General features: G+C 35.7%; 2 protein-coding genes across 2 annotated transcripts; one reads left to right on the top strand and one right to left on the bottom strand.

Annotated features, from left to right (window-relative positions):
- The first annotated feature begins 2643 nt into the window (after positions 1–2643).
- On the top strand, positions 2644–3883 carry LOC138904799 (uncharacterized). The gene has a single exon (XM_070193304.1). It carries the CDS (start codon positions 2727–2729, stop codon positions 3861–3863), a length of 1137 nt encoding a protein of 378 aa, XP_070049405.1. The 5' UTR covers positions 2644–2726; the 3' UTR covers positions 3864–3883.
- Positions 3884–19837: 15954 nt separating this feature from the next.
- Positions 19838–22267, bottom strand: LOC117279504 (uncharacterized). The gene is made up of 3 exons (XM_070195520.1): positions 22146–22267; positions 21680–22030; positions 19838–20357 (listed from the first exon to the last, which is right to left on the bottom strand). The coding sequence occupies exons 2-3, from the start codon at positions 22010–22012 to the stop codon at positions 20268–20270; spliced, it is 423 nt and encodes a 140-aa protein (XP_070051621.1). The 5' UTR covers positions 22013–22030; positions 22146–22267; the 3' UTR covers positions 19838–20267.
- Between the last annotated feature and the right edge of the window lie 1555 nt (positions 22268–23822).

Here is a 23822-nt window from a genome sequence, read left to right as displayed (position 1 = left end):
GTGAGAACGACATAAAACTGTTAATTTTGTACTGTTGCTTTTGTCGCTCAAACATGGTATAGTTAGTTAGGATTGCAAATTTTCTTTTACGGTGCCACATATTTCTTTTTATGTCATATGTGTTAAAAATAAATGACACTTTGTCGGATCGGGAGATTTAAAATACCGACAACAAATTTCCTTATGTGCCCGGCTCTTTAACCATATGTGTGGTTAATTTAGGATACCAATTGAAAGGAATTATCAATAACGTTTCCCATGTGTTTGAACAGAAGTAACAAGATGTTTTAGAAGTCCACGTTGGCTTTTATGTGTACCACTCTTCAAAGTACAACTTGTCTACTACTTCGTGGCTTTGTTCATGAAACTGCTACGTTTTCTATTTGATATATATTTTTTTTGAATACTTTAATATCAGACATTGGCTTGTTACTGAGACACATATTTAACTTATAATTTAATTGAGTGTTGAAAATGGTCTTAACTGTTGCGCAGGGGCGGCCCGTCCATAAAGCGGGTAAAGCAATTGCTTTAGGCCCCACATTTATGAGGGCCCCATTTTTTGGTTATATCTATATTATATATATAAATTAAAAAAAATATAAAATAAAATGGAAAGTTTGAACACAAATTTGAGATAGTGGACCACAAATCCACAACTTTCTCAAACAAAACTTTGTTGAGCAAAGTGAACACAAGCAGACAACGTGTGCACTGTGCACTAATAGCTATGCCATTATATTATATGTTATACTTTGTTCTTACTCACAAAACTTTGTTGAGCAAAGTGAAGACAAGTAGACAACATGTGCACTGTGCACTAATAGCTATGCCACTATATTATATTTTATACTTTATTTTTACTCCATTTTTCAACAGTTCAACTTCAATAGCCAACATTATCGTGGAGCTGCTGAAGTGAGGACAACGTGACTAACTGACTTTGTCGAGCAAAGTGAAGAACACTATACCACTATATTATATTTTTATACTTTGTTCTTCAATTAATCACACTCCATTCTTCAATAGCCAAAGATCAAAGCTTTATTTTGGATCTTCAGACTTCAGAGTTCAGTGTATTGATTCAAGAAATAGTGGAGTATTTTTGTTTGTTCTATTTTCATGATTCAAGTCTTACAAGTTACAACAAGCATACTCGAACAGAAAATTTAATTTCATATCAAGCTATCCGTTTTTGAACCAGGTTCTATTATTCTATCTTTTTATTATTTTCTCATCTAAAATTTAATATTTTGCTATTTATTCTATCTTTTTATTATTTTCTCATTTAAAATTTAATATTTTGCTATTTAGTGCATTTTTAGATTATTTATTATTATTAGAAGATAAGTATGTCAAATAGAAAGTGTGAATCTGGTTATGAAAAACTCAAGAAAAGAAGAAGAATTCAAAATCTAATACAATCTCAAAAATGTGCTCTTGACAAATTTTTATTGAATAATAAAAATCTTGAATCAGAAAAGTCGGGAGAGTGTTCTCTAGATGAGCAAGTTAGTAATTCAGTTGAGTTAGATAATTCGAAAATTAATAATATTCAAGTAGAAAAAGAACAAGTAAGTGACAAGTCGGAAATAGATCCTCAAAATAATACATTGATGCTTATGAATGAAATAAATAATTCAACTCCTATAAATATATATGATCCTAGTCAATGGACTAATATAGATACAAAGTTGAAAGATCTATTAGTAGAAAATGGGCCAATTAGAATAATTGACACAAATTTTCCGAATGATACATTTTCAAGACATTTTTCTACTACACATTATATTCAAAAATTGGAGAATGGTGAAAGACATGATAGAAGATGGTTAGTTTATTATAAAGACTTAGATATAGTATTTTGTTTTTGTTGTAAGTTGTTTAGTTTGAGTTCCGGAACTTGTAGTAGTAAACTAGCTAGTGAAGGTAGTAATGATTGGAGAAATATTAGTACTAAGCTCAAAACTCATGAAACAACAAATGAACATATTATTAACATGGCTGCATGAATTGATTTAAAAATAAGACTACAAAAAGATAAAACAATCGATAAAGATGTTCAAGAACAAATCAATAGAGATAGAGAGCATTGAAAAAATGTATTGTCAAGAATTATTACCGTGATCAAAACTCTTGAAAAAAATAATTTAGCATTTAGAGGAAAAAATGAAAAGATATATCAAGAGAATAATGAAAATTTTTTAAGTTTAATTGAAATGATTTCAGAATTTAACCCTGTCATGCAAGAACATATTCGACGAATTAAGCATGATGAAATTCATAGTCATTACCTTGGGCATAGAATACAAAATGAATTGATAAACTTATTGACAAGTGAAATTAAGAATAAAATTATAAAAAAAATTATAGAAGCAAAATATTTCTCTATTATACTTGATTGCACTCCAGATACAAGTCATCAAGAACAAATGTCTTTTATACTGCGGAGTGTGGATATTTCGGAAACTCCAATAAAAATTAATGAATATTTTTTAGAATTTTTAAAAGTAGATGATACAAGCGGAAAAGGTCTTTTTGAAGTTATTATAGATGAAATAAAAAATAGTGGACTTGATATTGATAATTTAAGAGGGCAAGGATATGATAATGGGTCAAATATGAAGGAAAAACATCAAGGAGTGCAAAAAAGACTTCTTGATGTAAATCCTAGATCATTTTATACACCATGTGGTTGTCATAATCTAAATTTGTTACTTTGTGATATGGCTAATTCTTGTACAAAAATTATATCATTTTTTGGAGTGGTACAACGTATATATTCACTATTTTCATCTTCTACTAAGCGATGGAAAGTATTAAAGGATAGTGTACCTAGTCTAACTCTTAAATCATTGTCACAAACTCGTTGGGAAAGTCGTATTGAAAGTATTAAAGCAATAAGATTTCAAACTCCACAAATAAGAGATGCTTTATTGAAATTAGTAGAAATTAGTGATGATCCAAAAACTAAAAGTGAAGCTAATTCCTTAGTAACATATGAACTCGAAAATTTTGAATTTTTATTGGGTATGACTATTTGGTATGATATATTATTTGTTGTTAATTCAGTTAGCAAAAGTATGCAGTCAAAAGACATGCATATTGATGTTGCCATAGATCAATTAAAAGGTTTGATTTCTTTTTTTAACAAATATAGAGAAGAAGGATTTGTAACTGCTATGATTTCTGCCAAAGAAATTGCATTTGAAATGAATATCGAATCCGAATTTCATAAGAAACGTGTGATATCTAGGAAGAAAAAATTTGATGAGAATGTTGATAATGAAATCTCAAAGTCTCTTGAAGAGTCCTTTAGAGTTGATTACTTTTTATACATTATAGACAAGGCTATTGTTTCACTTCAAAATAGATTTGAACAATTTGAAGCATATGAAAATATTTTTGGTTTTCTATTTAGTGGTAAAAAACTAAGATCACTAAATGATAAAAATTTAAAAACACATTGCCTTAATCTTGAATTTTTCTTAAAGCATAATAATCAATCCGATATTGATGGTTTAGATTTATTTTCTGAGTTAAAAGTATTAAGGAAAATAGTACAAGTAGAAGATAATAGTTTAATCGATATACTCAATCAAATAAAGAGACTTGATTCTTTTCCAAATGCCTATATTGCTTATAGAATAATGTTAACAATTTCAGTTACCGTTGCTTCAGCGGAAAGAAGTTTTTCAAAATTAAAATTGATAAAATCTTACCTAAGATCAACAATGTCTCAAGAGAGATTAAATGGGTTAGCTATATTGTCAATTGAGAAAGACTTATTAGGAGAAATTGATTATAAGAAAATTATTAGTAACTTTGCATCTAAAAAAGCTAGAAAAATTGACTTCAAATAATAATAAAAAAATTAAAACATTAAGGCCCCTCGTTAAAATTTGGCTTTAGGCCCCAATTGTTGCGGAAGCCAAATGTATATAGTGTGAATGAGTCACAACTACTATACCAAAAATTATGACAACCACTAAATAATAAACAAGACAATAAGACAACAATAAAAGAACACCAGAATTTACGAGGTTCGGCCAATTTTGCCTACTTCCTCGGACACAATCAATATTTTATTCCACTCCAAAATTACAAGTGAAATAATACTAAAGAGAGAAGATACAAATGCCTTAAGAAGATAAAAGGCAAATGAGAGGTGTATTTAAATCCTAAACATTAGGCCTCCTTTTATAGGGTGAAATTCTCATTCAAAATTGTCATCCACCGATGTGGTACTTTTGCCAATTTCAACAAATCTCCACCTTGGCAAAATTCCACATCTTCAATTTTCTCTCAATAACAAATTTTGGTTGTGTCTTCATCTTCAATCTTTAGTGTTCAACAATGTTGATCAAATCCAAACAATGTTGAAACTTGACCGCAGTCACCACTTTTGTCAGCATATCAGCAGGGTTCTCCGTAGTATGAATTTTCTTCACCGTGACTCCACCTTCTTCTATGATTTCTCGTACGAAATGATACCGAACATCAATGTGCTTCGTCCTTGCATGATAAACTTGGTTCTTCGCTAATTGAATAGCACTTTGACTATCACAAAAAATTGTAATATTTTTTTGTTCAATACCAAGCTCCTTTAGCAACCCCTGAAGCCAAATTGCCTCCTTCACAGCCTCCGTAATAGCCATGTACTCTGCCTCTGTTGTAGACAAAGCAACTGTTGACTGCAAAGTAGACTTCCAACTAACTGGTGCCTTTGCAAAAGTAAACACATAACCAGTAGTTGACCTTCGTTTGTCCAGATCACCCGCAAAATCTGAGTCACAATATCCAACTACAGACCGATTGCCTTCCTGCTCAAAAACTAACCCAACATCTACAGTACTATGAATATACCGTAGAATCCATTTCACAGCTTGCCAATGCTCCTTTCCTGGATTATGCATATATCTGCTAATAACTCCAACGGCTTGTGAAATGTCAGGTCTCGTACAAACCATTGCATACATCAAGCTACCAACAACATTTGCGTATGGTACCCTTGACATATACTCCTGTTCAGTTTCATCCTTTGGCGACATATTAGTACTTAGCTTTAAATGGGGAGCAAGTGGCGTACTAATTGGCTTAGTCTTCTTATTTATGCCAAAATGCTGTCGTACTCTCTTCAAATATTCTTTCTGAGATAAACAAAGTTTCTTTGAACGTCTATCTCTTATTATCTCCATGCCAAGAATTTTCTTTGCCTCACCCAGATCCTTCATCTCGAACTCCTCCTTTAGTTAAATCTTCAACTAATCAATTTCTTCCGAATTCTTGGAAGTTATCAACATATAGGAGAAGATATACAAAGGAACCATCATTAAGTTTGCGCAAATACACACAATGATCGTATTTGCTTCTCTTGTACCTTTGCCGCAACATAAACTTGTCAAATCACTTGTACCATTGTCTAGAAGATTGTTTCAATCCGTACAACGATTTTTCAAGTTTGCATACCATATTTTCTTTTCCAGCAACTTTGAATCCTTCTGACTAATTCATGTAGATTTCCTCCTCCAAGTTTCCATGTAAAAATGCAGTTTTTACATCCATCTGAACTAATTCCAAATCCAACTGTACTACCAAAGCCAACATAATTCTAATGGAGGAATGTTTTACAACTAGAGAAAATACTCCATTGTAATCAATTCCCTCCTTCTGAGCATATCTTTTGGCCACCAATCTTGCTTTGTAGCGAACATTTTCTTGGTTAGGAAATCCTTCTTTCTTTGTAAATACCCATTTGCACCCAATTATTTTCTTTCCCTTCGGGAGATTGGCCAATTTTCATGTATGATTCTGATGAAGGGACTGCATTTCTTCATTCATGGCAATCCTCCACTTATCTTCTTCTGAACTTTGGATTGCGTCTTTATAAGTGGTAGGCACACCATCAGCTACAATTGAGGTTGCACAAGCAACTGTCTCTATGAGACGAACAAGTTTCGTTATTGTCCTTTTTGGCCTGCTGGTTGCTATTGATTCAAGTTGTTGTCGAGGTTCCTGAGTTGGAATCTCCCTCTCTACTGGCTCTTCTTCCAGAGGGTAATCTTCATGAGTTTCCTCTGCTTCTTGTGTAGGAAAAATAAATTTTCCCTCAAACTCCACCTGCTTTAATGCACCACCAGTTTGTTTGACATCTTCAACTGTCACCTTATCTGTTATGGCAGATTCATCAAAGGTAACATCTCTGCTGAATATAATATTCCTTTTCTCTGGACACCATAAGCGGTATCCTTTGACTCCAGAAGTAATCCCCATAAATATAGCCTTCTTTGCTCTCGGATCCAATTTTGACTCTTTCACATGATAGTATGCAATTGACCCAAACACGTGCAAATAGTCATAATCTACAACAGGTTTTCCATACCATTTTTCAAATGCTGTCTTGCCATCAATAGCAGCAGATGGTAGATGATTAATGAGGTGGCATGAATATGTAATTGCCTCAGCCCAAAATTCTTTGCCCAAGCCAGCATTGGACAACATACACCGTACCTTCTCCAGTAAAGTCCGATTCATACGTTCTGCCACTCCATTCTGTTGTGGTGTATGTCTGACAGTGAAGTGTCGGACGATGCCATCATTTTCACAGACCTTATTGAAATGATCATTTTTGTATTCACCTCCATTGTCTGTGCGAATACACTTGATCCTCCTGCCTGTTTGATTCTCCACCATCATCTTCCATTTGAGAAAAATTCCCAACACTTCATCTTTCCTCTTCATTGTATACACCCACACTCTTCGGGAAAAATCATCAACAAAGGTTACAAAATAGTGCTTCCCACCCAATGAAGGTGTTTTGGAAGAACCCCAAATATCAGAGTGTACATAATCCAAAATGCCTTTAGTATTATGGATCGCTGTACCAAATTTAACCCTTGTCTGTTTCCCTTTGACACAATGCTCGCAAAACTCCAAGTTGCAAGTCTTTACGCCTTTTAACAATCCTTGATCATATAGAGCTTTCAAGGATTTCCCTCCAGCATGTCCCAAGCGCATGTGCCATAGCCTGGTTGCTTCTGCCTCTTTGTCATCACTGGATGTCACTGTCGCTGTCCCAATAACTGTACTACCACGATAGCGGTACATGTTATTGTTCTTCCGATTGACCTTCATTACCACTAGTGCACCGAAGCATATTCTCATCACTCCATTTTCTGCAATGATTTTGAACCCTTTTGATTCTAGGGCTCCCACAGAGATGAGATTCTTCTTCAAACCCGGCACATATCGAACATCTGTTAATGTTCTGTTCATTCCATCATGGCTTCTTAATCTTATTGAACCAATGCCATATGAGGTAAGAGGGTTGTTATCCGCTGTGTGGATGACTCCATATTCTCCTTCTTGAAAATTCATGAACCAGTCCTTGTGGGGATACATATGATAGCTACAAGCCGAGTCCATCAACCATATGTCTGATGATGTTGATAACTCTGTTGTAACTAATGAGAAGTCTGAATCATCACAATCAGCTACATTTGAATCCATAATGGCCTTTCCATTGTTATGTCTGGCCTTATTCTTCAACTTCGGACAGTCTTTCTTCCAGTGCCCCTTTTCTCGACAAAAGGCACATTCATCTTTGCTGGGTCTAGATCTCGACTTGGATCTTCCCTTCTTAGTCCTCGTTTGATTTTGAGGACGACCCCTCACAATTAGTGCTTCTCCTTCTCCGCCCTTCTGTTTTTCTCCCTTTCTTTGTTCATAGCTGTACAAAGCCGAACAGACTTCTCTGAGAGAAATTTTGTCATTTCCATGGAGTAGAGTAGTTTCAAGGTGCCCGTACTCATTAGGAAGTGACCCCAACAACATCAAGGCCAAGTCACCATCATCAAAAGTTGCATCCATATTTTGCAAATCTGTGACCAACTTATTGAAACTGGTGATATGTTCATTCATTGTGGAACCAGGAACATAGGTGAAGCGAAACAGTCTCTTCTTCATGTACAATTTATTTTGACTGTTTTTCTTCAAAAATTTATCCTCCAGTGCTTTCCATAATTTACTTGCAGAAGTTTCCTTTGTGTATGGATATTTCTGCTCTCTAGCAAGGTAGGATCGAATGGTACCGCAAGCAACACGATTGATAATTTTCCAATCTTCTTCTCCAATAACATCTGGCTTCTTTTCTTCAATGGCAAGATCTAGCCCTTGTTGAAAAAGAACATCTAGAACCTCGCCTTGCCATATCCCAAAATATCCTGACCCGTCAAAAATTTTTACCGCAAATTTTGCATTTGACACAATTCTTGTCATAAGCGAAGATGCCAACGATGACGTATTATTGACACTTGATGTAGATTCTTCTTGTTTATTGTCTTCCATTTTGACACAAATATTATTTAGTAGCTGACGACACAAATCAAGATTATTTCCTTTCTGGTGTGGAAGATCAGACTAAGCTGCAACCACAGAGCATACTCAGACAGAACCTTGACTCAGTTACCAAGATAGATCTTTTCTGATGTGGAAGATCAGACTATGCTGCAACCACAGAGCATACTTAGACAGTACCTTGGCTCTGATACCAATTGTTGCTGAAGCCAAATATATATAGTGTGAATGAGTCACAACTACTATACCAAAAATTATGATAACCACTAAATAATAAACAAGACAATAAGACAACAATAAAAGAACACCAGAATTTACGAGGTTCGGCCAATTTTACCTACTTCCTCGGACACAATCAATATTTTATTCCACTCCAAAATTACAAGTGAAATAATACTAAAGAGAGAAGATACAAATGTCTTAAGAAGATAAAAAGGCAAATGAGATGTGTGTCTAAATCTTAAACATTAGGCCTCCTTTTATAGGGTAAAATTCCCACTCAAAATTGTCATCCACCGATGTGGGACTTTTGACAATTTCAACATTAACCTCCATTTAAAAATGTGCCAGAAATTTTTTTTGGTTGTCATTACTTGGAGTGGGGGTGGTTGTTCTGAATTTTACCCCAAGAAAGTTGCAAAAAGCAGTTTTTTTAATAATAACTATTAAGAAGTTAAACCCAATGTTTAACTCTGTATGATATTTTTTTTGGTTATCTACAATTGCAAAGTTAAGTTTGATTGGTTGGTGTCATCTCTTTGACCATATTTAATATGGTTAGATAATGAATACAATTATACTACTACCACAACAGACATTTCAACTTAGATATATGGTCATATACTTTCTAAATGCTTAGGCTGAGCATTTAAATATTTAAAGATATGGTCTATAGTGTATTCATTGTTCCTTAACTGAAAGGATTCAACTAAGTCTCAGTCATTTCTTTACTGATATATTACTGGTCATTGAGGGTCGAATGTTTATTTCTAAATAAATAAATGACCGTTAAACTTGATTTCTCTTCTATAAGTGATTATGACATATGTTATCACATAGAGTGATTATGAAAAATCATTCGAACTGTTTCCTTGTTCCCATTTCAGAAATGGCTGAATGGGAACAAGCTCGAAGTACGCTAAATGGGAGTGGTGCTGAAAGTCGAGCAAGGAGACAATGTAGAAGAGTGCATCGTCAAAGGATCTGTTTCAGTAACGATTCAGATTCTGAAGTCATCATGAATAACGTTCCGAGTTCAATACAAAACATCTTTAGGAATGATAGAGCTTGGCGTAGGGAAGGAAGAAGAAAATATGAGGAAGTTAAAAAGTTCAAGATGGACCCATCTGCTACTATACCAATTCATCTTCACCTTTTTGGGTTGAAACTAGCAGAATTGTTCTCTTATCATATATTAGTCAATACATGGAGATCTTTAGCTATATTGATAGCTTCTGTAACGACCCGGCCAGTCATTTTAAAAGTTATAGCTCTGTTTCTATATTTACTTCTCATTCTGTACTTTATAACTGATATATGACTTGCCAGAGTAATTGGTTTAGGTCCGGTGAGGTTTTGGAATGAATTGGAACACTTAGTTCCAAGTTTTAAAGGTTAAATTTAAATAGTGACCGGATGTCGACTTATGTGCAAATGACCCCGGAATAGAATTTTGATGATTTCAACAGTTCCGTATGGTGATTTTGGATTTAGGGGCGTGTTCAAAATTTTATTTGGAAGACCGTAGTTAAATTAGGCTTGAAATGGCTAAAATAGGAATTTAAGTTTGGAAGTTTGACCGGGGAGTTGACTTTTTGATATCGGGATCGGAATCTAGTTCTGAAAATTTTTATAGCCCCGTTATGTTATTTATGAGTTGTGTGCAAAATTTGAGGTCAATCAGACTTGATTTGATAGGTTTCGACATCGAATGTAAAAGTTGGAAATTCTTAAGTTCCTTAAGCTTGAATTGGGGTATGATTCGTGGTTTTAGCATCGTTTTATATGATTTGAGGTTTCAAACAAGTTCGTATGATATTTTAGGACTTGTTGGTGTATTTGGTTGAGGTCCCGAGGGTCTCGGGTGAGTTTCAGATGATTAACAGATCAAAAGTTGGACTTAAAGAGTTGCTGCAATTTTTATTATGCTGAAAATTCGGGGGCAGAAATCGAAGCCATGATCGAAGGCCAGGGTCGAGAGCCAGGATCGAAGCCATGGTCGATGCTCAGGATCGAGGGCCAGGATCGACGCCATGATCGATGCCCAGGATCAAGTCCCAGGATTGAGGGCCATGATCGAAGCCATGATCGAGGGCCATGATCGAAACCTTGATCGAGGGCTGCCTGGACAGAATTATAAAACAGGGGACTTTGTCCCCTGTGCCATTTTTGACGAATTGGAGCTTGAGGAGAGGCGATTTTTGATAGATTTTCAAGAAAAGAATATTTGGGTAAGTGATTCTAACTCGAATTTGGTCAATATACATGTATATATCATTGTTTTCACTGTTGATACACAATTTTCCCCTCATATTTTTAATATATATATATATATATATATATATATATATATATATATATATATATATATATATATATATACATACTTTCAAAATAGTATATTTGCATTGTCATTTAGTTTATAAACCTATACAAGAATGTTTTCATAAATTTTCATAATTTTTAAAGGCTTTAAATCAATTTCTTTCTGCATTTTATTGTATAAATATCCATTAATTATCCTTTAAATTTTTTTATGATGATTTAATCATCCAAACTTATCATTTTCACCAACATTTATGTTTTTAAATATTTTACTGCATTATTTATAATTACATTTGCATTTGTTTAGGCTAATTGCATATTTTTGTAATAATAGCTCATATTCATGTATAATTACATTATTTATGCAAAATATAACTTTTTATATTTTTATAATATAAGTTATTATTTTTAATCATTTTAGTGCACAAGTAATATTTTTATTATTTATTAATTACTTTTATAAATTATATTTGCTAAAATATTGGGTATTTAAAAACTAGCCCACTCTTGAACTTATTTTCGGACCAAACAAAGGCCCAAAGCCTAATAAACTATCCCAAACAACCCCCAGCCCAAACCAAATTTACCCAACCCCTAACCCGGTCGCGACCCGTTCTAATAACCCGATCCAACTACACTTTAATCGTGGCCGTTGATCTCTGAGATCAACGACCCATATCAAACCCTCCCCTTTAAACTAACCCAAACCCTAACCCTAATCCAATTCTCCCCCGTTCGCCGCCCTAATATCCCTCACCTCCCTTCTCCCTCCTAAGAACCCTAACCGCCGCCTCCTAAATCCTCTCATAATCCCGTATAATATGGGATTCTATGGCTACTACTTGCCTTATATGACCTCCTCCGGGTATTGGTTACTCTCCTATACTGCTTGCCTAAACATGGCAAGTAAATCTCCACAAGATCGAATCAAAATATGTTCAAATCACTGATCTTTCTACTATTCTATCTATGTTCATACTTTGTTCTATTATGAGTATGAATATTTGTGCATTTTTTGTTGATTCTTACTTACCCTAAAACTAGGGTTTACAAATCTCTTCAAATCGAACCAAAATTGGTTCGATTCTCTAATTTTAAATATTATTTGTGTCTATAATACAAGAGCAAGGTGGGGAGTTCTTGATGGTAAGCACCATCCACTTCCAACCAAGAGGTTGTGAGTTCGAGTCACCCCAAGAGCAAGGTGGAGAGTTCTTGGAGGGAAGGATGCCGAGGGTCTATTGGAAACAACCTCTCTACCTCAAGGTAGGGGTAAGGTCTGCGTACACACTACCCTCTCCAGACTCCACTAGTGGGATTATACTGGGTTGTTGTTGTTGTTGTTGTTGTTGTTGTTGTTGTTGTTGTTGTTGTTGTTGTTGTATTTGTGTCTATATTCGTCCTATGTTACCGTTTCTGTGTATGTTCCGTTGATATTTATTTTTCCTAAAAATAAAACTAGGGTTTACCGGCTTATTCTCCTAATTTGATTTTAAATTGATTTATGTGTTCTTCTTTCCTTTTATAGTCTGATTGTTTGTATTTCCTTACTTATGTGCTGATTTTTATCACTATATAAATTCATTCCCTTTCCCCCTTTTGGACAGACGAAAAGTCACTAAAAACTCTCACTAAACATTGAGGTTTCTACTTTGTATTTGTTTACTATTCTGTTCTATTTGGATCTAGGCCGTCTGAAAGCCAAGGCTACCGAATTTCTACTTTTCTTACCATCTCTTGGGTGTGAGCACTGCCCTAGGTTCTTGAAACCCTTGGGAACTTGACACATTTGAGACTCTGGGTCCTTACTACTATTCTTTTTTGTTTATTGAACAATCACTGGTTAGTTTCTAAACCCTCGCAATGCTTATTCTCTTATGTTAGCATGTTCTTTGAAACTGCACGACTTAATGTATTCCCTTGACTCTCTTTATGTGTGATTCTGTCTGTAATTGCTAGCCTAATAATGTCTTTGCACCTAACTTAGTTAATTTAGACAGAATGAAGCATGTTTAGTTTGGTGTTATTGATAATTCGAATGTTCTGCCTTGATTATATTGTTTAATCCATATTCTCTGCCTAATTCTGAACTTCTAGTGATTAATTGATGTTATTAGCATGCCTTAACTTATTTAAGACCTTTACTCTAAGTGTAGTATGCTCCTATGACTATGGTTTCCACTCTATGTGTTCTTGCCATGTCCAATTCTGCACCTCTAACAACCTGTTATCCTTTAAAATAATCCTTCTTGACTGATTCCCTTTATGATATCTAATTCTGTTTGTATTATGCTGTTTAATCATGAGTTTGGTATAATCTGATCCTTTAAGTTCTACACTGGTTGCATTACTTGGTTTTACTAGTCTAATGCCCTTGCCAGTTGACTTGCAATCCCAGGTTCTTTGTTTCTTATCATATGTCACCCTGCCCAATGTGTTAGTTTGCTTCTTGAGTTCATTATGTGATTATCTTACAAGTTTGCAAATATTTTCCAAACCTATTACTCTACTACTATTTTCATTGGTTGTTTCTTGTTTAATTCTGGGGTTGGCTGAAAGCCAAAGCCTTTCCCCTAAGTCTCCTCTATCAACCTCCCTAGTGTGAGCACTGCCCTAGGTTCTTGAAGCCCTTGGGAACTCTGACACACTAGGGTCCAAGGTTCTTTGCCACCTTTTCCCTAATTGCTCAACTATGCCCCCTCTTCTCACCTACTAGATAAACCAGTTGGTTTGTGTAAATGGCTATACCTCTGGGACTTTTGATAGCTACTGGATGTGGGCTATTTTGTTTTAATGGAGACTGTTTCTGGGCTGTTGTGAAGCTGTGTTCAAGGCCTAGCTAGGCTAGGTATACATTGGGCCTACCTTAGGCCCACTATAGCTATTCTGTAATTATGTAATTTATTTCACTCATTGGGCTTGTAATAATGTTATAATAACAATTGGGGTATTAGTAAAATTGGGAAAAAGGGTTTATTTTAATATTTGCATGAAACAGGTAGAAATCCTGCCTATAGGTATTTACTTTGCTCGAACATGTTCTGCTATTGTATGTGTTAGATAACTTGCCTATAGGTATTTAATTCGTTTAACATATTCTGTTTCTACATGCTAGATGTCATGCCTATAGAAAATAAAATGACCAATGTCTCAATGTGCATTACAACATATTCATTAGGTGCTACGACCATAGGGTTCTGTTAATTTATGTTCTACCAAATCTGCATTTTAGAAATCATGCCTATAGGGTTTAATTGGTTAATGTGTTGTTGTTATAATTGCTCATTTAGGAAACATGCCTATAGGAGCTAAAATCATTTTTAATCGCTAATTGTAGAAATCTTGCTTTAAGTGCTAAAATTGAACTTTCAACACTGTTTCATTGCTTAACTCTGCCGCTATTAGAAAGTATGCCTATAGGATCAAACTGGGTAATTCTGAATATCTCCTGTTATTATCACTGCCAATTAGTGCGTAAATCATCTAGATAGCATGTCTATAGGTTTAATCGCTTATAACCTGGAATAAGTAGGCAACTGCGTAGTCACTTAGAAATCATACTTTTCATACAAAACTGTCTGCATGTTCAAAATCCAGGTCACATAGAAACCATGTCTACAGGTCCAAATGGATTTAATTTGCCTTAATCCTGAAATTGTCTAACGTTTAATATGAAAATTTGTTCGCGTGCATGTGTTGTCTAAATGTGGAGGCTAAGTTGAGCCCTTAATTGCTTTTACATGAAGTCTAACTTGTTTTGTATGTCGCATAGTTTTATCATTTCTGAGCAGCCTAAGCTAAGTCTAGAAACCATCCAAAATAGAGGTCCAAACGCCTCCTGGGCCATAGGCATGGGATGGGTAGTGCACGCATAGGGCACGATTTAGAATCAACTAGTGCGCTTTAGGTAAAAACTTAAAGATAGTAATCGTGTAGCAAGAGATGATAGTCTGTGCCCGCTGAATAATACGAGTAACACCCCATCTCGAGGGAGTTTCAAAGTATTATTTATGTTGCACGGGGTGATCCTTTAGGCTATAAAAACTTAGGACCCCCCCATCTTGTCTTTAAACCAATTATCTGTTTTTACTCAAGTACTTTCTAATAATGATTTTTTTAAACTTCTTATTTTTCTCTCTGACTATTTGACTAATTCATATAATTCAAGTTCAGCCGGGACCCACCATTATAGACCTAGAAGAGTGCCTAACACCTTCTCTTCGAGGTAATTTGAGCCATTACCCGATCTTTGGTGACGCAAACTGGTTAAACCAGAGTTATTTGCAAATAGGCGCCCTAATGCACCTCAAACCCGTTAGGTGGCGACTCTCTCTTTTAACACCTTCCTTTAAAAAAGTTGTCACGTGTCGAAATCCGATTTTGCAAGAAATTGGGGCGCGACAGCATAGCGACTCTGCTGGGGATTCTTTTAGGCTCTTACCATAGCGAACTTGGTCTATGTGAATTAGTCTTCTTTCATGAATGTGTTTCTTTGTTCTTTATTGTTACATGAACATCCCTCTTGCATTTTTCCTTTTTATGGCTACATGCACACCATTTCCCCTATTTTCCTCTATTTTGAATTTGTATTAATATGCAAATCTTTGCTTAATTTGGTTACAATGTGCGTTTTCCTTTATTTTCTAGTCGTGTTCACTTGCTCCGAATCATTTTTAAATTTGCTACATCATGTATCTCCCTACCCCTACCCCCTTGCTTGCTTTATTACAATTCTTTCATATTGCTCGAATTCCTTGTTTTTCTTTCTTTTTATGTCTTTATGTTTCATTTAATATTGCATTTATCGTCTTCATTATGCAAAATACTTGACAACGTGTTGTTTTATCTTTGCATAAAGCATGTTCCATATCATATTCCACTCGTGCGTAATTAATACCATAGCGGCGCTTGATGAGTGTCCGCGCTCTTCCTAAACCACCCTTTTAAATTTGAAAGACTTATTTGTGGTAAAACTAGTCGATCAGCGGTGCAATCGACGGTTCCGTGCCTTCCCCTCTCAAGTTGTCCACTTGATGGTGCCGGTCTAGACTTTTCGAGAAACCCCCACTCTAATATTAACTGTGCATGCATCATGTCTAAACCTAGTATGGGTTAGAACGTTGTCCGCGTAATAACTCTCTAAGGCAAGCCTTGTCCAAAGCCCACCGGGATTTCCTTAAATCCCAATGGGTACAATCATGATATGTGCATTATTTGGAGAAAACATGTCGATATGCTAATCATTAATGTGTAAATAGTCAAATCCAGAGGAGGAAAGGGCTAACTTTATTTGTTTTGCAGAAATGAGACACGAAGTCCCCAGGTTCGGCATGGTTGGAAGTATCCCACCTTTGTTGCTAGATGGGTGGGAAAATCTCTTGCCAAGTAACAAAAATCATGTGAAAAGAGTTCTCGGAAATTTACCTTCTTTGTTAGATATTCAGCCGAACAATGTGTTAATTGAGACTGCCACCATGTTCTGGGATGAGAAGAGGGTCATCTTCCGTTTTGGTGATATAGAAGTGACTCCCCTTCTAGAGGAAATAGGAGGCTTCGCTGGGCTCCCATGGGATAGCCCTGGCTTGTTGGTACCGAAAAACCGTACTTCTCGAGGTTTCCTAAAAATGATGGGTTTCAGAAAAAATGATGAGTTAGTCTGTCTGAAGAAATCTTACGTACCATTCGACTTTCTTTATGAGCGTTATGGTCACAACAAGTCATATCGTCTTTACCATGATGAATTTGCCATCACTTCTTTGGGTTGGACTCACCGCCGGGTTTTTGTATTCATTATCTGTTTTCTGGGGAACATTAGTCAAATTGCTAAAGAAATGTACCCAGCTCACAGCGTTTCCCAGTTGTGCGAACCTGTCTGCGATAAAAGTCATTCTCTTCGGATGGTGATAAGCTATGTGGTCATTCCATGGTGGTCGCGGAAATTCTTGACGGTATTGTCCACTCTGAAGGTGTTCCAACAACCATATTTGCAGCAACAAATTGCAACCCTCGAAATGCCTATATCCCTTTTTGCAACAGTCTAAGGCTTGGTACATCTCACCCACGATCATTGGGACAATAGTGTAAGTTTGCCCCTCAATTCCTTCCATTAGGGTCTTAGTGACCATAGCTAGGCAAGTGTGGATCCTTTCCCCTTGTATCTGGGATACAAGGGGAAAGGATCCACACTTGCCTAGCTATGGTCACTAAGACCCTAATGGAAGGAATTGAGGGGCAAACTTACACTATTGTCCCAATGATCGTGGGTGAGATGTACCAAGCCTTAGACTGTTGCAAAAAGGGATATAGGCATTTCGAGGGTTGCAATTTGTTGCTGCAAATATGGTTGTTGGAACACCTTCAGAGTGGACAATACCATCAAGAATTTCCGCGACCACCATGGAATGACCACATAGCTTATCACCATCCGAAGAGAATGACTTTTATCGCAGACAGGTTCGCACAACTGGGAAACGCTGTGAGCTGGGTACATTTCTTTAGCAATTTGATTGATGACAAGGTACATTGGATGTTCGAGTGGTTCCCTAGCAGTGAATTCATCATCAGGTCGAGAGATGTTCCTCATCTAGTACTAATTAGATTAAGGGGAATCTATCCTTATACTCATATCAGAGTCATGAGGCAAGCTGGGAGAGAACAAGTTATACCACGAGTTTCCAAAATGGTTCATTACAAAGAAGACTTCTAAGGGAATTCCATTCCATTCAAGTTCGAGGCACATCACATGTGGCATCAAAAGATTATTGTGGAGAAAGATACCATCGAGCCAGACAGGTATCATGCCAGCCATGTGTACTTCTACCCATCATGGTTGGTCGATGACATAGCAGGAGAGGTCAAGCTAGGGGTTGATTTGAGAAATAGGGTCATAGACGACGCTGCTGAAGCACAAGTCAAATATAGGAGGTTGCGCAAAAGGGTCTTTGAATCTGAGGCCAGGCATTTGGAACAACATAAAGTGGACATGGAAGCAATCAATGAATGGAGAGGAATCGCTATTAAATCAACAAAAAAGTTGGAGTATTTGGAGCAGGGTTTTGTGGAACTTGAGGGAAAGATGAGGAAAAGGGTCTCGGATTGTCAGAACGCAGAGGGAAATGAAGGAGGACATCTAGCAAGGGTGTATCTGCTGTTAGACATGCGGGACCTGGGGAATCTGATTGACTGGGCTAAGAAGGCCAAGCTTGGAGAAGGTCCCGCTGGGACCGAGTAGATTAGGAATGATGTTTTCTATATTCGTTTTAGAATTTGATTGTAATAAGGCAAATGCCACTAGTGACTCTTTATAATTATTGTCGTTTTATTAGTGATTTGGTCTATTTATCATATTAATGAAATGACGCAGTTATCGGCATTGAGTTTTCTCCAAAGCTATATGTCGCTAGGCCTACCAGGGGCACGATGAGGTCCCCAAATTAGGACGCGAATTTATAATTCCTCATTTCGTGTTTAAATATCTTAAATATCCTTTTAATACTCCTTACTGACCTGTAGCATATGAAAAAATCATCAAAATACGTGGAATGGTGTTTTAAAATGCTTTCTCAGGACTCGCCTCGTGGCTCGTCCGGGGCGGGACACTATCAAGTGCCACGTGAAGCTCAATTCTATGAGACTTACACCTCAGTGTTCAGGTGTTGTGCACCCGAAATACGCCTAACGCTCTTCGTTCGAGGCTCGTTTAATAGTTCCTAGCGCAAATCATGCATCAAATTCCCTAATTAGCATTGTTGACACTCATATTTCTCTAACAAATTAATAATTACAGCTTTATTCATCTATAGAATGTGAAGATTGAGAATAACTTAAATAATGAGTCATCGTATTATATATTTACTAATTGGGAACATCAAAAGCTGAGTATCATTGGAATAGCCAAAATTTACATCTTCACTTACTATAGGTATTCATATTTTAATTCTATGTCACTCAAAATTATCAAACTTTTATTATTTTGCTATTTGAAAACAATTTTATATTTACTCATAAGGAGTAATATTTCAAACTACTTTATTGATGGAGTTTACTGATTATTAGCTTTTAGAGAAGAAAATCATGCAATTTGATAATATTTTAAAATATTGTGATCTTTTAATTTCCAGACCCCACTTGTGAGATTTTACTGGTCGTTGTTGTTGTTGTGATCTAACCGTTTGAAAGATAAGACGTTAAAGTTAATTTATGTTTTATAGTAACTTTAACATTATTGCATTATTTATATTTATTAAAAAAATACTATATATTTTATTTTTGTAAGTTTTTTAATTTTCATAAATTTTCTTAAACTTTTAATGTATTTTATATTTTTTTGTGTGGTTATTTTGCTAGTTTACAAATTAAAAAATTTAATATCCATGGGGCTTACGCCTCATGTCTCAGAGCTTATGCCTTGCTCCGTGTTAAGTAAAACGTCTCACCTCACACCTCCGCCTTTTAAAGCACTGCGTGAAAATAACACAAAGGATAGAATTTACATCAATAAAGTCTTACTCAATTTAAATTACTAATTATGAGGAATTTCGACGTAATTCAAAGAAAAGATTTAATATACAAAAGAATTAAAACTTGATACAATAAGTAAGTGATTAAATAAATAAAAATCTCCATGAAAAATTTGTGTTTTTAAAATCAAAAAGTCAATCAATATTTTGTGTTAAAATTTCATGTTTTATAGATAGATAGATAAATGAAGTTTGTCAATCACAAGTAGCAATCACATAGAAACAAAGAAGTAGATGCAACAAGTACTACCTTACATGTCCCTGCTAAAAAATGGGACTTCTACATCAAGGTCCGCAACATCACAAGGCAGGTGCTATCCACTCAGATGAGGTTCTTCTAATACCATTTTCACATAACGTTGGTACCATTCAGGTAGATAAATGACAAGGTGAAGTAAAGGTCAAATTTGAGCTATTCATTATAAAGAAAGCATTTTGATATTGCCAAGTAACCTGATATGCTGATACAGACAAATACAAATCGTTTTTTACAAAATCAGATACGTGGTGAACTACATCAGTATCTTCCTTTTAAATTCAGTGCAAAACATTGCCAGTGGCGTAAAGGGGCTTCGTTAACTTGTATCCATAAAAGCAAAAGCCAGAAATTTAAGTACTGTACGTTAAACTAAAGCAATATAAACACAAGTCTAGATAGCCACAACAAAAACATTAACTAAAGTAATATAAACACAAGGCTAGACAACCATTACAAATTTAAATTCCTAGAAAGTAAAAGCAATCCACAACGAAAACATTAAGCATTAACTAAAGCAATATAAACACAAGTCTAGACAACCATTACGAATTTAAATTCCTAGAAAGCAAAAGTAGTCCACAACGAAAACATTAAGCATTTGATTGGTGATTTGCATTGTTATCCGCCGATGATCCTCTTACATCCACCGGTGAAGTACGTTCATGCTCTGCATCATCAGGCTGAAACAATAAAAATGATATTTGGTGAGAAGCTTTTTTAGATTAATCCCAAACAAGATCGGAAAACAAGATTGAATCAAAGGTATCCCTTATCCTAAAGTTTCGAATCAAAGCCTTAGCTTCTGCAAGGAGATGGAAATTCCTTGCCACCACCTCCATCTTTAGCAAAGTTATCAACAAGTTTTACTAGAATTAGATGATATTGAACTGTATATTGTACTAACTAATTATGCAGGTACAAAACCAAATATCAGACTCTGGGCATTGCCATGTTATCGAATGTTTAATTTTCACACCATCTTACACCTATCTTTTCAATTATGATATCAAATGGCAATAGTAGACAGGACCAGCAGTGGGAAGACAACTCAACCCAGTAATAGTATGGCTTCTCTAGCAATATTAGACATAGTTAATCTCTTCCACAGAAGCACAAAGGCACCTTGCACCAGGCAAATCACATATTCCAGTATGAACTAATTTTCATTGCTTTATCACAAATAACAACAGAAATATAAGTGTGTTCCTGATTCAATTGAGAAGCATGCCTTATATCCAAAGTTTTTCATTTTTCTTTAATAAGTAGATGCTTTTTGTCTTTCTGACCAGACTCATTGACTGGGATATATAGGCCAATTTGAAAAAGCTGAAAATCAACCAAGAACTGCAGGTTTAACATTGGCGGTTACCAATGTATTGAGTGCATCTGGTAGTCGACCTACTTATGTAGCTGTCAACACTACTGGTGCACAGGGTGTTCTAGCTGAAAAACAAACAGATTTAACATATAATGTTGTGCAAGATGAGGGTCAAGAAAATAAAGATATTGCTGCTTTGGGGAGTGCAAATGGGTCAGAAGCATTAGCAGTAGTTGAACAACCTAATCACCAACAGCAAAGTGCATCTTCCCTAGCAGAACATAGAGCTTGGACAGTTGTAAATCGCTCACCTAACAATTGAAATTCTCCAGGTTCTAAAAACTAGATTACAGCATCAATGAACACCATTATTTCAAACTCATTTGATGTATTGGTTGAGGATCATGTTAGTGTTGCGAAGAAGGATGACGAGAATGTGCAACAAATGGTGGATGAGACAAGATCAACAACTGGGACATCTAAAAACACTAAAGAATCAGCAGTATGTTCATTGTGAGAGCAATATTTAGACAGTGAATCTCTTCCACAAAAGAGCTTGATCTAATGAACTATGTTTAACAATTTTTGTTGATTTCATTTTGTTATCACATAGGAGTACAATGCTATATATTGAACTGATCAGAAGTTGTAATAGAAGAAATACAAGCTATATTTACTCCTTACCTGTGGTTGAAGAGCAAACAGACCAGCAAATTCTTCGGGAACCGAACCTTCCTTTGACATCACGTAAACCTTCAGCGCATTTAAGGTGCCTTCTAGTTGGGATTCCACACGCATAAGCTTTTGTTGCAAATGGTTATATGTTGCAGATGATGCACTGTAGCTAGATGAAGAAGCACTCGGATCACTAAGTCGTCCTTTGGTATTCCTGAATGTGTTTGAAGGAGCAGCTCCCATACCCATACACCGTACTCTCCCGGAGTGCTCTGCCCCTAACATCTTACCAATAACATCATTTTGGGAAACTTCACACTCATTAGTATCACATTGAGTCATATTCAATTCAATTTGTTCCTACAAGCAGATAAAATATCGATTAGTAAGTACAAGATAGTAAGACTTGAGATGCAAAATGTTATACAAAAATAATGAAAGTAATGTTATAAAAATGCACCAAAGCTATACTTACCCCTATAGTCCTTGCCGCATCATTTACAAACGATCCATTCCTTCTCTTATGAGTTTTAATAAATATTTTTCCATGACTAGGAGTTTTTCCAGTTTCCAAAAACTAAGAACGAATGTATGATCAAGGAGTTTTTAATTTGTAGAGAAATAGTAAAATTATTAAGTTAATGTGCATACCAGCTCATGTCGTCTCCTCGAGTTAGCTTTTGATCCACCAGTATGTGGCATTTGTTGTTAATTTTAATCAACAAACCAGAAAACAAGTGAATGTTTGTGATTAATGAAAGAGCAGAATATTAAAGGAATGAAGAACAGAGAAGAAATTTTAAAAAGAGAGAGCATAAGACTAATACAGAACAAGAATATTTTCATTGTAATCTAAGTTACAATTTATAAGAAAAACTTAACTACTAACTTCATGGTCCTGAATATCAGCACATGATCTACTTTAAAAAAAAACTAACAAGATACTGGGAAAAGTAATAACTGCAAAGTTAAAACTAAGTAACTGCAGTCAAAGTAACTGCAACTATTCACAGCTAAACTGCAGTCCTAAATCATAGCAACTAACACTCCTCCTTGCTTTAGGATCTGCAGACACCAAGTTTCGATCTCAAAGACTCGAACTTGTGAACTGACAATGGTTTGGTAAAAGCATCAGCTAATTGATCATCTGATTTGCAATAAATGAGAGTCACCTCCCCATTCTTCTGGACTTCTCTCAAGAAAAACAACTTGATATTAAAGTGTTTCGTCTTTCCATGGAAAACAGGATTATGAGAAATAGCTATTGCAGCCTGATTGTCAACAAATATCTCAATTTCTTCTTTCTGCTCAAGATGAAGATCTTCCAATATTTTCCTCAACCACAATGCTTGATTCACCGCAGCTGCTGCTGCCACAAATTCTGCTTCCGCTGTCGATTGAGCTATTGTATCCTGCTTTTTGGAACTCCATGAAAAGACACCTGAACCAATAGTGAAACAGTATCCAGAAGTGCTCTTCATGTCGTCAACTGAACCACCCCAATCACTGTCGGAAAAACCAGTTAGTTTAAGTTGTTCACAACTTTTAAACTTGATTCCAAAATCAGTCGTTCCTTTGACATATCTGATCACCCTTTTTGCCGCCTTTAAATGCACTTCACTTGCACAATGCATGAAGCGAGATAGAATACTTACAGCATTGAGGATGTCAGGCCTTGTTGCTGTTAGATACATCAGACACCCAACCAAACTTCTGAAATATGACTCATCCACTTTCTGTGTTCCATCTTCTTTGCTCAATTTTTCTTTTTGATTCATCGGAGTGCTCATCTCTTTGCAGTCTTCCATGCAAAACTTTTTTAGTATCTCTTTTGCATATTTTTTCTGACAAATGAACACTTCACCCCGATCTTGTTTAATCTCCATGCCTAGGAAGTAAGACATAAGCCCAAGATCTGTCATTTCAAACACTTTCATCATTTCTTGTTTGAAATCTTCAATTTGATATGCACTACTTCCTGTAACCAGAAGATCATCAACATAAAGTGAAATAATTAGAGTATCATTTCCACTATATTTGACATACAAAGTGGACTCAGATAAGCTTTTTTCAAAGCCTAAACTGAGTAAATGGTCATCAATTCTACTGTACCAAGCTCTTGGAGCTTGTTTCAATCCATAGAGTGCCTTTT

The sequence above is a fragment of the Nicotiana tomentosiformis genome, chromosome 2, assembly GCF_000390325.3.
Source record: "Nicotiana tomentosiformis chromosome 2, ASM39032v3, whole genome shotgun sequence".
Classification (NCBI taxonomy): Eukaryota; Viridiplantae; Streptophyta; class Magnoliopsida; order Solanales; family Solanaceae; genus Nicotiana; species Nicotiana tomentosiformis.
The sequence above is the reverse complement of the archived record's forward strand: the minus strand, read 5'-3'. Positions and strand labels throughout refer to the sequence as shown.

What these genes read in the sequence shown, in the direction of transcription:
- LOC138904799 (XM_070193304.1), top strand. Translation starts at nt 2,727, where the DNA reads ATGGCTAATTCTTGTACAAAAATTATATCATTTTTTGGAGTGGTACAA.
- LOC117279504 (XM_070195520.1), bottom strand. Translation starts at nt 22,012, where the DNA reads ATGACTCAATGTGATACTAATGAGTGTGAAGTTTCCCAAAATGATGTT. An exon ending in TGTTTGCTCTTCAACCACAG is followed by an intron (nt 20,358 to 21,679) that starts GTAAGGAGTAAA and finishes TTATTGTTTCAG; the next exon opens with CCTGATGATGCAGAGCATGA.